At 32.5% G+C, this 15,098-nt stretch overlaps 2 protein-coding genes across 2 annotated transcripts; one reads left to right on the top strand and one right to left on the bottom strand.

Moving 5' to 3' along the window:
* Window positions 1–3,706: 3,706 nt before the first annotated feature.
* LOC118045167 (lignin-forming anionic peroxidase) lies at window positions 3,707–5,098 on the bottom strand. Its single transcript, XM_035053724.2, has 3 exons — window positions 4,774–5,098; window positions 4,493–4,684; window positions 3,707–4,395 (listed from the first exon to the last, which is right to left on the bottom strand). Exons 1-3 carry the CDS (start codon window positions 4,984–4,986, stop codon window positions 3,841–3,843), a joined length of 960 nt encoding a protein of 319 aa, XP_034909615.1. The 5' UTR covers window positions 4,987–5,098; the 3' UTR covers window positions 3,707–3,840.
* Window positions 5,099–7,079: 1,981 nt separating this feature from the next.
* LOC118045161 (lignin-forming anionic peroxidase) lies at window positions 7,080–8,619 on the top strand. Its single transcript, XM_035053717.2, has 3 exons — window positions 7,080–7,510; window positions 7,611–7,802; window positions 7,900–8,619. Exons 1-3 carry the CDS (start codon window positions 7,298–7,300, stop codon window positions 8,449–8,451), a joined length of 957 nt encoding a protein of 318 aa, XP_034909608.1. The 5' UTR covers window positions 7,080–7,297; the 3' UTR covers window positions 8,452–8,619.
* Window positions 8,620–15,098: the final 6,479 nt, after the last annotated feature.

The raw sequence follows: 15,098 nt of genomic DNA, 5'->3' as shown, positions 1-15,098 counted from the left end.
AGTTCGGATCGCGCTAAACGCATTAGGACAGGAGCTGTCGTAAAATGCAGGGGAGAGTTGTGCCTGGCATGCTATATTCAGCAAGAACAGCATGAACATGAAAGAAGCTGCTGCTCCTGCTTTTTCTTTTTCTTTTTTGAAATATGATTTTATCTATGAAAATAAAATAAAAAGAAACATTAAAAATAATTATTATACAACCAACCTGCGGGTGTAAATTCTTTACTTACATGTCATTTGGTATTATGAAATTATAAATACATGATCAAAATAAGTTTTCAAACAAACAGGAGTGTTACATTTTCTAAACAATTGATTTTATTTTTTGTTATAAAAATAGCTTTGTTTTATACTCAAATTTTTATCGATAAGTTAACCCGGAACTCAAATGATTTAAGACTTCATTCGAGATAGGTGAAAAAAATTAACCTAATATAACCGGGTAAAAAACCCAAGTTAACTAGCAACCCAGTCAATTATGAAAAACCTGATCAAAATTTATTGATTTTTTTTTTAAAAAATTGTTTTTAAATAAATGTTATTTTAACTATTTTTAAAATAGACTTGTAATTATTTAATTGAGTTTTTTTATAAAAAAACAATAGTTCTAAAAACAAATAATTGATCAAATGGAGGCATTAAATAACGGGGAATGATTCTAAATATCATAATTAAATTATATGGGTTTTCAACTAAGCATTAATTCCTATATAGATCTGGTCATAGTCCATAACGTCCGTTGCGTACAGTAATAATGTCTTTGATTTTTTTATTATAAAAGAAAATGTCTTTGATTTCTTACAAATACGTAGAAGGAACCGGTAACCAGCTGTCATATCTAGCCAAATCAGGCTCTCTCTCTTTTTTCCAACCTAAACCGGTTTAGGTTTTGAATTAGCTGTAGCTCGGGCTAAACTTTTAAATTAACTATATCTTGAGTTGACCTGCCAGGCGTTTCAAGTATTAAAACATTACTAAAAACAAGCAATTAATCAAGCATGGAGGCCTTAGTTTTACAGGGAATTATTTTTAAATCATAGCTAAATTGCATTATTTTTCAACTAATCATTAATATTTAATTATTACATCTGGTCATATATATAACATCCGTTGCATACTATAACAGCAGTGTCTTTGATTTTTTCCTTAACCAGCTATAATATCAGGCCAAATTACTCTATAATTCATCGATAATTTCAAGTGGCAAGTTTTCCTTTCTTTTCTGCATGGTGGTAATATACTCATTGACATTTCCTTTTCTGCTTGCTGGCACCGCGTAGCTTACCAAATCCTCAATTTCCAGGCTGACGAGAGAAAGAAGCAGGCCACTTTTTGTTTCGTTTACTTTAGTATATAAAAGATTTTTTAAAAAATAAAAAATAATTGACCATTAATGCAGTATCTCAGTCCTTAATTCTCCGATTCCTTTATATATTGTATGGAGAAAAAAAAAAAGAACATAACGATCACGAGATCTAACTAAAGCTCTGTAGAGTATAATTCCAATAAAAATGGAGGAATCTTTTATTAATTTGTTTTAGAAAAATATAATATTCCTATTTGTTTTGAAAACAATAATATCATTTAAGAAAATTCTATAACTGGTTTGGAAATTAATAGCTAAAAGGAGAGAGATGATTTTAGCTTATTCCCAATGACACATTGGCATTATGCAGTCTCATATGCTCCATGTAGCATGCATATAGCCCTATGTTTATTCTGCGACTAGCATAACGAATGTGACAAATTCTTTTTTGAGTGGCCATTTGCTCATTAGGACTTATTTGAAGATTTTTCTCAGATTAGAACAATTTTTTTTTTTTAGTTTTTTTTTTATAAAAAACAATCATTCCATTATTTAATTTAAATCATATTTTATTAATTTATATTTTGAGGGACCTATTGTATGTGGGAGCGCGACGTAAGGGAGTTGTAGGAGTCGTCACCTAGTTGTTTGATTTATGATAGCTAGAAAACCTAGGTGTACTGGTCTTGTAAAAATTCAAAGAATAAAGGACTGATTGTGGTTAGAGAAGATATTAGCACTCATAGCGCGTTCACCTTACCTGAGGTAAGCTTCATTATGTGGTGTGAATTTAGTTTAAAGATTTTGATGAGTTTCTAACTGGTGATTTGTCTATTGACTTAGGATGAAGATTTATTCATGTGACTAAATCTTGCTTTTCAAATTCATTATGGGCCCGTGTGTCAAAATAAATTCTTATGGAGATGATCCATGTAGGTGTCTCGACATGGTTCACTCATCCTGGAAAGCGGAAGGGTTTTCCATAATTTGTGCGTTGTGGTGAAAAATATTCTTAATTAAAATTAGTGAATATTCATAATAATTTTGAGAATGTTCTGGTCAACTCCTGATATTTACAAAACAGCATACTTGTAAGTCCAATATTTATACTAGAATATCAATCATTAGTTCTCATAAATTAAAATTTTATGAGTTATTGAAATATTAATCAAATTCTCAAGGATTTAGTAAATTAGTTATTAAATCCAAAAAACGCATGCGCTAAAAACTAAAACATACCATGTATTTATTTTTTTAAAACAAGATATGATTTTTTTAGGGACTTGGTCGTATACAACAAGCAAAAAGATATTTTTTATTTTTGTATTTTTGTAAGGCCATGTTTGGTAAAAAAAAAACAATTTTTCTTGAATTAAAAACTACCCAAAACAAGCTTAAACGGTATTTGTCAAATACACCCTAAAAACAAAGAAAACTTAACAAAAAAAAAAAAGCAAACAGGGTTTAAGGACTGACCCAGTTTTGACCCGACTGGGTTAACCCAAAAACAAACCAAAACAAGGACCCAAAACCAAAATGAATTCAACATAACAAAAACATAAAACTTCAAAATTTATGAAAAAAAACGTATCAAATACAGAAAGATTGAAGAACTCCAACAACATTGAAACGTAAACCCAACAACATTAACATCAAATCAAGCTAGATCTCAAGGAATAAAAGATAAGGTTTTAATCGCTATCAAGTATAGATCAAGAATTAAAAGTTATTTTTCTATGATTATTACTTAAACATTATGATTTTTGTTAAGAATGAGTTTTGATTCAAAAATAAAATTCTAAAATTAAAACACACAAAAAAATGTTATTAATGCTTAAGAGTCCTAGATTATTTACTAAAAATAATATACAAACTTGTAGAAACCAGATTTGAATAAAAATAAACCCTAAATCTAGTACTAATAACAATGTTCTTTGGATTAATATGAACCCAAAATTTGCTCAAAAAACCTAAAAAACATTGTTCAATCCCAGAATGGCCATTTAAGACCTCTAAAACATGTTTTCTTCATTTCAATGGTGAGCATAAATCAAACAAAATAGACCAATAAAAAAAGGGTTAAAATTTCAAAATTTTGTATATTTTGACACTTCTTAACCCGTTTTTAATAATTTTTAAAAGAGTTTTGGTATGTTTTTCTTAACTTTTTTATATATTATTTTTTCTTCTATTATTATTTGATTTCTTGTATTCTCTTTAATTTATTTTGTTTACGCGCCCCAAAATGGGCAATAATTATATAACTAATTCTGGCAAAATTAGTCCCGATGAGTGGGTCCATGGAAAGAAGCGCTCAAGCCCAGGAACAAGGAGCACAAGGTGTCGCTTTTTTTCTTTTTTCCTTCTTACCAGTGAACAAAACACGAATAGGAAAACCCATGAACGAATTTTGTTGATTATTAATTTATACTTGACGGACTAAATGAATGAAACAATTTGAGAAAACAAATAACACATCGTTATGTCTGCACACTTGATCGAGAAAATCTTCAAGGAAAAAAAGAAAGGAAAAACTAGTTGTTGACAGCACTGCAAATCCTCCTTATCTGCCCGGAAGATCCAGTGAGAAGACCTATATCTCCCATTTTGATCATGGCAGATCCAAAATCTGATTTGAATCTTGCAGGGTTCCTGCTGTATTCAGAGACAATGCTGTCCGTGGAGCCTCCATTGAAAAGCACTTGATCTGATTGAAGGAGACCCTTGTTTTGCATCAGATTCTTGAAGTAATTGTTGTCGAAAGAATTGGGAGTGACCAAATCGAGCGGGGCTAAGGTTGAGTCGCTGCCAACACGTGGACAGCGCCTCCTGCGGGTGCTAGCGAATCCGGCATCGATATTGCTGTGATTGTATATCCTTTCACGGAAAGTGAAGCATTGAGCTTGTCCGAGAGTATGCGAACCTGACAAGGCAACCATGTCCCTTGCAGTAAGGCCTTTGTTTTGGAAGCGAGAAATAAGACTCTCCAGGCTTTCAAAGAAGGCAGGTAACTCTGCGTTGGCTAAAGTTCGACTTGCTGTTGTTGAATCTCTTCTTCCAAGCTTCACCGCGTAGGATGGGCCACCCACCTGTGACATTTTTTCCATAAGAATCATAAACAACAAGTCCTGGTTTTGCAGCTCGCAATACCAACAGCAATAAAGAGATGGATTTAGATATACTCACATAAGCAGACGCATCTCTCGCTGCAACAGCAATGATATCTGCACAGGATACTACTCCGGGACAGATCTTCTCAACTTCAGTTTTTGCTTTGTCTATTACATTATAACCTCTAGCAGATTTAAGATTGCCGAGGGCAGTCTTTTCACTCTCGATAGAGGAAGTCTCGTCCAGTAAGATGGAGGCATCACAACCCTGCAAAACCAAGGAATAACTCATAAGTACACTGGCTCCAAGATAATAGATACATAATCAGAGAGGAGCAATGTGGCTGCCAAAAGTACCTGGACAAAGCAATCGTGAAAGTGTAAGCGGATGAGAGACGCAGCCATTCTCCTGTCGCTCGCAATTGCACTTCTGATAGCAGTTCGGATCGCGCTAAGCGCATTAGGACAGGAGCTGTCGTAAAATGCAGGGGAGAGTTGTGCGTGGCATGCTGTGTTCAGTAAGAACAGCATGAACATGAAAGAAGCTGCTGCTCCTGCTTTTGCTGCCATTTCTTTGAGTCGTCTAAGTGCAAGACTAATTTTTACTCTCACAAAATTAATCTATAGCTTTTGCAAATCAATCCAGTTGATTATCACAAGCTGTTATCAAATATAGAATTGAGAGAAGGGATAGAAGATGAAGAAGAATGCATGGGAGCTCATCCTTTTATAGAAGGATGATGAAGCACACTCGTAACGCGTTCGATTTTTTTATGACTGCAAGCCATCATAAGGTAACCCGTCTTTGTCCTTACCAATTCAACTAGAGAATTATTCTATCCTTCAATTCACTATTAAAAAATCCCTTTTTTCTGCACCCAACGCTACCTTTTCTGGCGGTGAATATAATATGGGACGACGATGTGCTACATGGAAACATCCTTGTTTTCCAGTACGTTGGTCAAGTGTCTTATTCAGTCCTTTATGAGGGATATGCGTTGATTTTGTACGGACAACACATAACTTTTTCAATCATGAGACAATTAGAAAATTTCAAAGACAAGCATTGACGAATTCTATAGGGATAATTTTCCAAAGAGATGATTACCCATACAATTTTCAGAAAGATTTATTTGTGAGAGCTCACTGGTTTCGTGGTGGTAAGAAGACAAATTCTTTATTTTCTTAAAGAAAATATGATTTTATTAATGATGATAAAATAAAGTGACATTAAATAGAATTATTCTACAGCCACCTTGCAGATGTAAATTCTTTACTCTTACATGTCATTTGGTATTATGAAATTATAAAGAGGTGATCGAAATAAGTTTTCAAAACAAACAGGAGTGTTACATTTTTTAAACAATTGATTGTATTTTTTGTTATAAAAAATAGCATTATTTTAAAACTCAATCTTTTCTAGCAGGTTGACTCGAGACCCAAGTAATTCAACACCTTGTTCGAGACGATTTTCTAACAAAAATAAAAAGTTAACTAGATTAACCAGCAATCTAATCAATCATTAAAAAATTTAGTAATTTTAATAAAAAAATTATTTTAAAATTGATATTGTTTAGGTATATATTTTTAAAAAAAAAAAATAAGGTCGACCTGAATCAACGTAACTTAATCTATGATTTAATAAGATTTGTCCGGGTTAACCTTAGATTGGGTTTTAAAAGTAAAAAAAATAGCAGTTCTAAAAAAAAATAATTGATCAAATGTGGAGGCTGGGAATGATTCTAAATGATAATTAAATTATATAAGTTTTCAACCAAGCATTAATTTCTAAATGGATGTGGTCATAGTCCATATTTTTCAAATACGTCGAAGGAACTGACCGGTAAGCGTACTAACTAACCAGCTATAATATCAGGCCAAATTAATTACTCTATAATTCATCGATTTCAAGTGGCTAGTTTTCCTTTCTTGGCTGCATGGTGGTGATATACTCATTGACATATCCTTTTCTGCTTGCTGGCACCGCGTAGCTTACCAAATCAACCTTTTGTTTCGTTTACTTTGGTATATAAGGATTTAAAAAAAAAAAAAAATAGACCATTAATGCAGTATATATCTTTTCTAGACAGGGATGATAATTTCACCTAATATGCATGATCGCTATCCTAAACCTATTAATTATATCTAGAAATTGAAGTTTTGTACTTAACCAGTCCATATTTCATCGATTTCAAATTACTCTATATTTCATCGATTTCAAGTGACAAGTTTTGGACTGCATGGTGGCATTTTAAATGAAGGAGCAAAAAGCGTAGGATTTTAGTGGAGTGGAAGTCAAAGAGATTCCTTTCAGATGTGAATTAGGGGGATAAAAGGCTTTGGGTGATATAAATCGCTTTCTGAATCTGACTTTTCAACGCGACATAAATAATAAAATAATGATGCTTGTTTTGATGGACAAACGGACAATTGCGACGGAGCACAAATCCCTGCTTCTGGCTATCCATATTTCTTTACTATCTAAAGTTATAATTTAGTAAAAGACCGCAGCTGTGAGCAACTAATTGCTCTAAAAAATACCAAAGCAGCCTCATTAGATTACTATTTGATAGGATTTGATGCAGACAAAATAATTAATTAATGGGTCAGGACAAGAAGTGTAAACAAAAAGTTAATGAATGGCATGCAGGCATCAAATTAGAAAAGTTTCAACGCGTTTTGGCCTTACAGTTCTTACCTAGACAAATCTTGATTAATGTGCTTGATCAGACTCTATAAATAGATAAGCTCCCATGCATTCTTCTCCATCTTCTATCTCAATTCTCTCAATCATCCAACAGCTTTGGTAACAGCACTTGCAGACTTAGCTATACATTTAGCGCGCTAAAAACTTTAGTTTCTCCAACTGAAAACATATAAAATGGCAGCAAAAGCAGGAGCAGCAGCTTCTTTCATGTTCATGCTGTTCTTACTGAACATAGCATGCCACGCACAACTCTCCCCTACATTTTACGACAGCTCCTGTCCTAATGCGCTTAGCGCGATCCGAACTGCTATCAGAAGTGCAATTGCGAGCGACAGGAGAATGGCTGCGTCTCTCATCCGCTTGCACTTTCATGATTGCTTTGTCCAGGTACTTTTGCCACTACTTTTGGCAGCCACAGTGCTCCTCTCTGATTATGTATTATCTTGGAGCCAGTGTACTTATGCGTTGTTATTCCTTGGTTTTGCAGGGTTGTGATGCCTCCATCTTACTGGACGAGACTCCCTCAATCCAGAGTGAAAAGACTGCCCTCGGCAATCTTAACTCTGCTAGAGGTTATAATGTAATAGACAAAGCAAAAACTGAAGTTGAGAAGATCTGTCCCGGAGTAGTATCTTGTGCAGATATCATTGCTGTTGCAGCGAGAGATGCGTCTGCTTATGTGAGTATATCTAAATCCATCTCTTTATTGCTGTTGGTATTGCGAGCTGCAAAACCAGGACTTGTTGTTTATGATTTTTATGGAAAAAATGTCACAGGTGGGTGGCCCATCCTACGCGGTGAAGCTTGGAAGAAGAGATTCAACAACAGCAAGTCGAACTTTAGCCAACGCAGAGTTACCTGCCTTCTTTGAAAGCCTGGAGAGTCTTATTTCTCGTTTCCAAAAGAAAGGCCTTACTGCAAGGGACATGGTTGCCTTGTCAGGTTCGCATACTCTCGGACAAGCTCAATGCTTCACTTTCCGTGAAAGGATATACAATCACAGCAATATCGATGCCGGATTCGCTAGCACCCGCAGGAGGCGATGTCCACGTGCTGGCAGCGACTCAACCTTAGCCCCGCTCGATTTGGTCACTCCCAATTCTTTCGACAACAATTACTTCAAGAATCTGATGCAAAACAAGGGTCTCCTTCAGTCAGATCAAGTGCTTTTCAATGGAGGCTCCACGGACAGCATTGTCTCTGAATACAGCAGGAACCCTGCAAGATTCAAATCAGATTTTGGATCTGCCATGATCAAAATGGGAGATATAGGTCTTCTCACTGGATCTTCCGGGCAGATAAGGAGGATTTGCAGTGCTGTCAACTAGTTTTTCCTTTCTTTTTTCCTTGAAGATTCTCTCGGATCAAGTGTGCAGACATAACAATGTGTTATTTGTTTTCTCAAATTGTTTCATTCATTTAGTCTGTCAAGTATAAATTAATAAGCAACAAAATTCGTTCATGGGTTGTCCTATTCGTGTTTTGTTCACTGGTCGTCTTACCCTTCATCAACCATACCCTGTGCTCCGTGTTCTCGGGCTTGAGCGCTCCATTCCATGTACTCGCTCATCGGGACTCATTTTGCCTCTATTATACAATTGGTTACACAAAAATAAAATTAATAAAATGTGATTTAAATTAAATAATAGAATGATTGTTCATAAAAAAAACGTTTGTGCTAATTTGAGAAAAATCTTCAAATAAGTCTAGATGAACAAAAGGCCACTCAAAAATGAATTTATCACTTTCCGTCCTTCACTGTCTTCTTCCATTTAGCTTATTGGTAAGCTTCTTCAAAGGTAACAACATCATTACCTGAAAATAAGCAAAATATACTAATATTATCTAGGTTGATTCTTTTAGTTACATCATATATTTTTTTGATGCTTTTTATCTTTCTTGAAGCTAAACTTGAAGGACCATGACTATCAATTTGAGTAGGTGAAGAAGGTGCATACTAGATTTGTTCTTTATCCTTTTGAACTTGTTCTTCATCTACTGTCAGTCTCTGTGGTTGATGTTTAGTATTCCAATCCCACACCTGCTATTCATCAAACTTCAACCCTTGACATAATCACCTTCTGGGTTACTGGATTATACAATTTGTAACCATATAAACTGATTAGTTCTTTTTTCCTCTTGAATTTTGGAATATGCAGCACTGCTAAAAATCCTCAACTCATGGTTTCTTCATACTTCTTGTTTCTTTGGTGTAATCTTCTAATTTTTTTATTTTTTTTTGTAGTAAACCTATTTAACAAATACATATAACACTACTGCATCTCTTCAAAACTCTTTTGGACAATTTCTTTCTTTCAACATACTTCTAACAATATTTATAATAGTTTTATTCTTCCTTTCAAACACCTCATTTTATTGTGGAGTTTAAGGCCTAGTAAGTTGATTGTTAAGAATTGTGTTGTTGTGTTTTGTGCAGGTGAAGGGATGCACAATCAAGAACAACAATTCTAGGTCTTGAAGAACATGAACTACACACAAGGAGTTTGATAAAATATCTCGATTATTATTTTATTAACTACATGTCTTTAAATACATGAGAAAACTTAACAAACTTCCCTAGTTAACAGCCACTAACTGTAGTGGACAATGTGCTGCCACTAACTCAACAACAATCTCAGAAAAATAAGGGATTTACTTTGATGAAATCAAAACAAAAATGAAAGAAAAGAAAACAGACAACACTTGATTGAATAACAATTAAATAAACTGAAACACTAGAGTTAAAATGTCAATTGTCTAACACTCCACCTTGACATTTTGATGACAAATTCAACAACAATCTCAGAAAAATAAGGGATTTACTTTGATGAAATCAAAACAAAAATGAAAGAAAAGAAAACAGACAACACTTGATTGAATAACAATTAAATAAACTGAAACACTAGAGTTAAAATGTCAATTGTCTAACACTCCACCTTGACATTTTGATGACAAATTCCAATCATTTGTCTTAATGTCTCGAATCTCTTTTTAGGTAGTGGTTTGGTAAATATATGTGCAAGTTGTTCTTTGGAAGAACAATGAATCAGCATCACTTCATTAGATCGTTGAACTTTTCTAGTAAAATGAAACTTGATTTTGATATACTTTGTACATCCATGAAAGACTGAATTATTTGAAATTGATACTGTAGAACTGTTATCACACATGATTTTAGTAGTTTCAACTTGTTCATGTCCCAAATCCTTTAACATTTTCCTTAACCAAATTACTTGGTTGACAATAGAGGCAACAATAATGTACTTTGTTTATGCAGTGGACTGAGCCGTTATCTCTTGCTTCTTTGAACTCCAGGTGAAGACACCTGAATTAAGTGAGAATAAATACCCTGAAGTGCTTCTTGAATCATCAACACAGCCTCCCCAGTCACTGTCAGTATAGCCTTTTAGTTCCACAGCCTCTTCTGATGATCTTAGATAGAAAATACCAAGATCAATGGTACCTTTCATGTATCTAAGTATCCTTTTTGCTGCAATAAAATGAGTCTTTCTTGAAGAATGCATGAACCTTGATAGAATACTCACAACAAACAATATGTCAGGTTTGCATGCTGTGAGATATTGAAGGCTATCAATTAAGCCTCTATACAAACTTTCATCTACTTTTTCAGATTCATCATCCTTGCTAAGCTCTGATACCACTGTTAAGAATTGTGTTGCTGTGTTTTGTGCAGGTGAAGGGATGCACAATCAAGAACAACAGTGCTGGGTATTGAAGAACACGAACTACACACAAGGTGTTTGATAAAATATATCGATTATTATTTTATTAATTACATGTCTTTAAATACATGAGAAAACTTAACAAACTTTCCTAGTTAATAGCCACTACTGTAGTGGACAATGTGCTGCCACGAACTCAGCAACAACCTTATAAAAATAAGGGATTTACTTTGACAAAATCAAAACAAAAATGAAAGAAAAGAAAACAGACAACACTTGATTGAATAACAATTAAATAAACTGAAACACTAGAGTTAAAATATCAATTTTCTAACATCAAAATAATGTGAAATATACTCTCCACCCCTATCTGTTCTTAAACACTTCAGTTTATGTTCACATTGTTTTTCTACTAATTTTTTAAACTTCATAAATTTGCTTAACACTTCTTTCTTTTCTTTTAATACATACACTCATGTACCACTTCTAAAATCATATGTGAAAGTGAGAAAGTATCTATTACAACCAATTAAAGTAGGTTTAAAAGGGTCACATACGTCTGAATGCACCAGATTAAGGGGTTGGGATGCTTTTGAACAACTTCTTGGAAATGAATTCTTGTGTTGCTTTTTCATTACACAAACTTCACACATTCTGTTTGTGTGATCTAGATTTGGTATTCACAAAACCATTTAATTCTTCTCTAATAGCATCAATGATCCATAATTTAAATAACCATAACACAGATGCAAAAGACTTAACATGCTGAATGTTTCTTCCTTAAACAAATTTGACTGATATATATTAAAATCCAGAGGAAATATTATGTTCTGTCATTATTACTGAAGCAATTATAACACTAGATAAAAAAAAAAAAAAAAATCCTTAGATTCTTATCTTTTATCTATATTGCAAACCCTTGGCATGCTGAATGTTTCTTCCTTAAAACAATTTGACTGATATATATTCAAATCCAGAGGAAATATTATGTTCTTTATCATTCTTACTGAAGCAATTATAACACCAGATAAAAAAAAAAATCCTTAGATTCTTATATTTTATCTATACTGCAAACCCTTTCTCCAAAAATTGTCCCAATAAAGTTAGAATATTATTCTTCATATCTGGAATATAGAACACTTCTGAAATGAACTTTTATTCGCTATTCTTAAGCTTAATGAGAATTTTACCTCTTCCTTCAACATGTCTTCATGAAAGATCTACAAAAATAATATTGCTTGTATAATTCTCACTTAGATAAAAAAAAAAAAAAAAAAAAAAAAAAAAAAAAAAAAAAAAACCAAAACTTAATTCATTCCACATACATGATTAGATGCTCTTGTATCTAAATACTAGGTGCTGAAGTTACTACCATCTAATTTAGGATATTCAGAATCAAGCTCCTTCTCAACAAAGTTAACAATTTTATCTTCAGATTTATGTTGCGAATAATCTGAAGCAAAATGACCATGCGCTCTTTATAATTATAACATTGAACATTTGCATTATTATTCCTTCAATTTGAGTTTCCAACACGACATCTTCCTCTAGCTACTTCTACCACATCCTATGAAGTTGAAGCTTTGATTTTTTGCTCCATAAGTTTCTTGATTTCTAAATGATCTTCCTCATCTTCCTCTCCTGTAAAATAATCTTCCTCTTTGAAATGGTCCTCTACTAGATGCAACAATATTCTTTACAATTAATTTTGTTAATAATGCTTGTTCAAGAGATTTTTCTTTTCTGTTTTTTTTTTTTTTATCAATTTTCTGCTAACGGGCTTCCAAAGATCCGATAAGTTTTTTTATTGTGAAATCTTTCAAATCCTTGGATTCTTCAATTGCTACTGCTATATGATCAAGCTTTGAATCCAAAGACCTAAGATCATCTCCATCACACAAACATCATTAATATTTTCACTATTTCTACTCATTTGATGTCCTAAAGAGATTACTTTTGTGAAGTAATATGAAATTGTCTCATTACTTCTATTTATTTAGCTTCTTAAAATCTATTCTAAATGCTTGCAATCGTATTTTTTTTGTCTTTTTCAACTCCACTATTATCCAACTATCTTTTTATATTTTCTTAAAAAGGATTTTTCTTTTGTTTTTATTTTTTTGGAGAATATGCCCCTAAATTGTTTTAGAAATCGTTACTTAAATTATTTCTTATAATTAAATAACAAACAAATGTATATTGTTATTACACTCGTAGGTAGAATGCAACTTTTGTCTTACAGAGAACATACATAGGCAAAGGATAGATTTGTTCCCTAGCTGTCATGTGATTCGCAACCAGGTTTCCAAATAAAACCATTCCCAATTTGATCCCTCCTTCTATCAAGCATTAAAAGTTGTGAAACAGAATGACTTTTTGTAAGCCAAATTGATCATCATTTTTAATATTGGAAGGGAAAGATTTAGAGCAGATGGTTAATTGGGGAATGCTTGATAGATGAAGGACCCAATTGAGAATTACTTTTATTCGGGACCCAAAAAGGAATAAAGTAATAATTTATTAATAAACATGTCTTTTGCGTATGTAAACAACGATTGTAGTAGTAAGACATTAAGCTGCTCTTTAAAGATAAATTAATTTCTCAGGTCAACTCCATGAAAAATTGAGTGCCTCTGCAAGTACAGGCAACCTCCCCAGTTACAATCTGATGAAAGTATATATGATCTCTACCATTTTTTTATGTATTTATGTTGCGCAAAAACCCACTTGCATGCAAACCAAATATTAACATATATATTTTTTTTAAAAGTAAAAATTTAGATATAGTTTGAAAAATTAAATTTATTGTATAGAAATCTTAGTATTGAACATTGAGAATTATAATCACTAATCAAGCAAATACACAAATATCTCAGTATCCGAAATTTGGTTATTCCCATGAAACAATTCTAAAAAAAATAAAAATAATACTGCACTATTTTTTTTCTTCACCAGCTATACAAATACAACGCAGCTGCTGCCAGGGCGGAAGTAAGGGGGGGCAAGCAGGGGCCCTGGCCCCCCCAAGACATTTTAATTTTTCTTCATTACCACAGGTCAAGGTAGGCTTTATTACAGTGACTTTATTTTTAATTTTCAATTCACTCTTCCCTAATTCCCTTCACATACGTGGAAAGAAAAATATATAGAGAAATTATTTTGTAAAAAAAAATAGAGCCATAGAGCCACCAATTTATCTTAATTTAAATCTTATGGTCGATTAAATAGAGAAATAAAAATACAAATAATGAGCAAAATTTTTCTACAAAAAAAATTGAAGTAGAGCCATCAATTAATTTATTTTTTATCAAACAAAATAAGATAATTTAAATTTAAAATCTATTTTTGCTTTGTTTTGATATATTTGTTAATAATTTCATGAGGTTTTTTTTATATAATTCTACTATTTTTGCTCTTTTTTTTCTTCAGATCTGCTAGTTCTACCAATTGTTTTTTTGAATTCTTATTATAATGATTTTTTTCCTCTAATTAATTAGATATATTTTATTGGTTTGTTTTAATTATACTTGGATTTTTTTTATGTTTTGTTTTTAACAAAGCCATCAAAATTATCAATTTTTTCTTACGAAATATATTTTGATTTTAGGTTAAACCATGAACAAAATAAGAAGAATTGATTTTTTTTTGAAAAAAAAATATTAATGACTCACAACCTGGTAAACCAATTCTAATATGTAATGTTGAAGTTATGGTTAAGTAGTCCTAGTATGCTTCAATTTACGAAGAACCTGCGTTGATTAGTGAGCAACCTCTTACTAGAATCGACATTGTTCATTTAATTAAATATCTAAATAATCATCCTCAAATTTGAGAATACCCGGTTAATCAACAAGATGAAATTCTAAGGGCATACATTAATCTAAGGCCATATCAACATTTAATGTCTAAATATTCAGAAAAACAAATATTATATCTTATTATATTAATTTTGGCCCCCTCTAACAAATAATTCTAGTTCCGCCCCTGGCTGCTGCCATATAAATAATGATGTCATGACTTCATTTTTAGCGTACATTCTATGTAAATATACCTGTGAGGCAGGATGCCATAAAACCAATCTAATTAAAAAAAAAAATTCAAATTGGAATAATTATTTTTTTTCTTCCTAACAATCATTCTATTATTTAATTAACAATAAACTAAAACTACTCAGTGTTTCACTGTGCAAGTCCACAGTGAAACGCTGAGCAGTCTTCTCTTTTTTTCTTTATTTTTTTATTTTTTTCTTTCTTTTTCTGTTTTTATTTTTTTTTTCTGTTTTCTATGCCTTT

This window comes from Populus alba, chromosome 8, assembly GCF_005239225.2.
Source record: "Populus alba chromosome 8, ASM523922v2, whole genome shotgun sequence".
NCBI classification, from domain to species: domain Eukaryota; kingdom Viridiplantae; phylum Streptophyta; class Magnoliopsida; order Malpighiales; family Salicaceae; genus Populus; species Populus alba.
This window is presented reverse-complemented; position numbering and strand designations above follow the sequence as displayed.

Bases quoted from the DNA above. Each gene is read 5' to 3' on its own strand.
- LOC118045167 (XM_035053724.2), bottom strand. From the start codon at position 4,986: ATGGCAGCAAAAGCAGGAGCAGCAGCTTCTTTCATGTTCATGCTGTTC. The intron at 4,685-4,773 runs GTACTTTTGGCA...TTGGTTTTGCAG, and splicing joins TTCACGATTGCTTTGTCCAG to GGTTGTGATGCCTCCATCTT. The intron at 4,396-4,492 runs GTGAGTATATCT...AAAATGTCACAG, and splicing joins CGAGAGATGCGTCTGCTTAT to GTGGGTGGCCCATCCTACGC.
- LOC118045161 (XM_035053717.2), top strand. From the start codon at position 7,298: ATGGCAGCAAAAGCAGGAGCAGCAGCTTCTTTCATGTTCATGCTGTTC. The intron at 7,511-7,610 runs GTACTTTTGCCA...TTGGTTTTGCAG, and splicing joins TTCATGATTGCTTTGTCCAG to GGTTGTGATGCCTCCATCTT. The intron at 7,803-7,899 runs GTGAGTATATCT...AAAATGTCACAG, and splicing joins CGAGAGATGCGTCTGCTTAT to GTGGGTGGCCCATCCTACGC.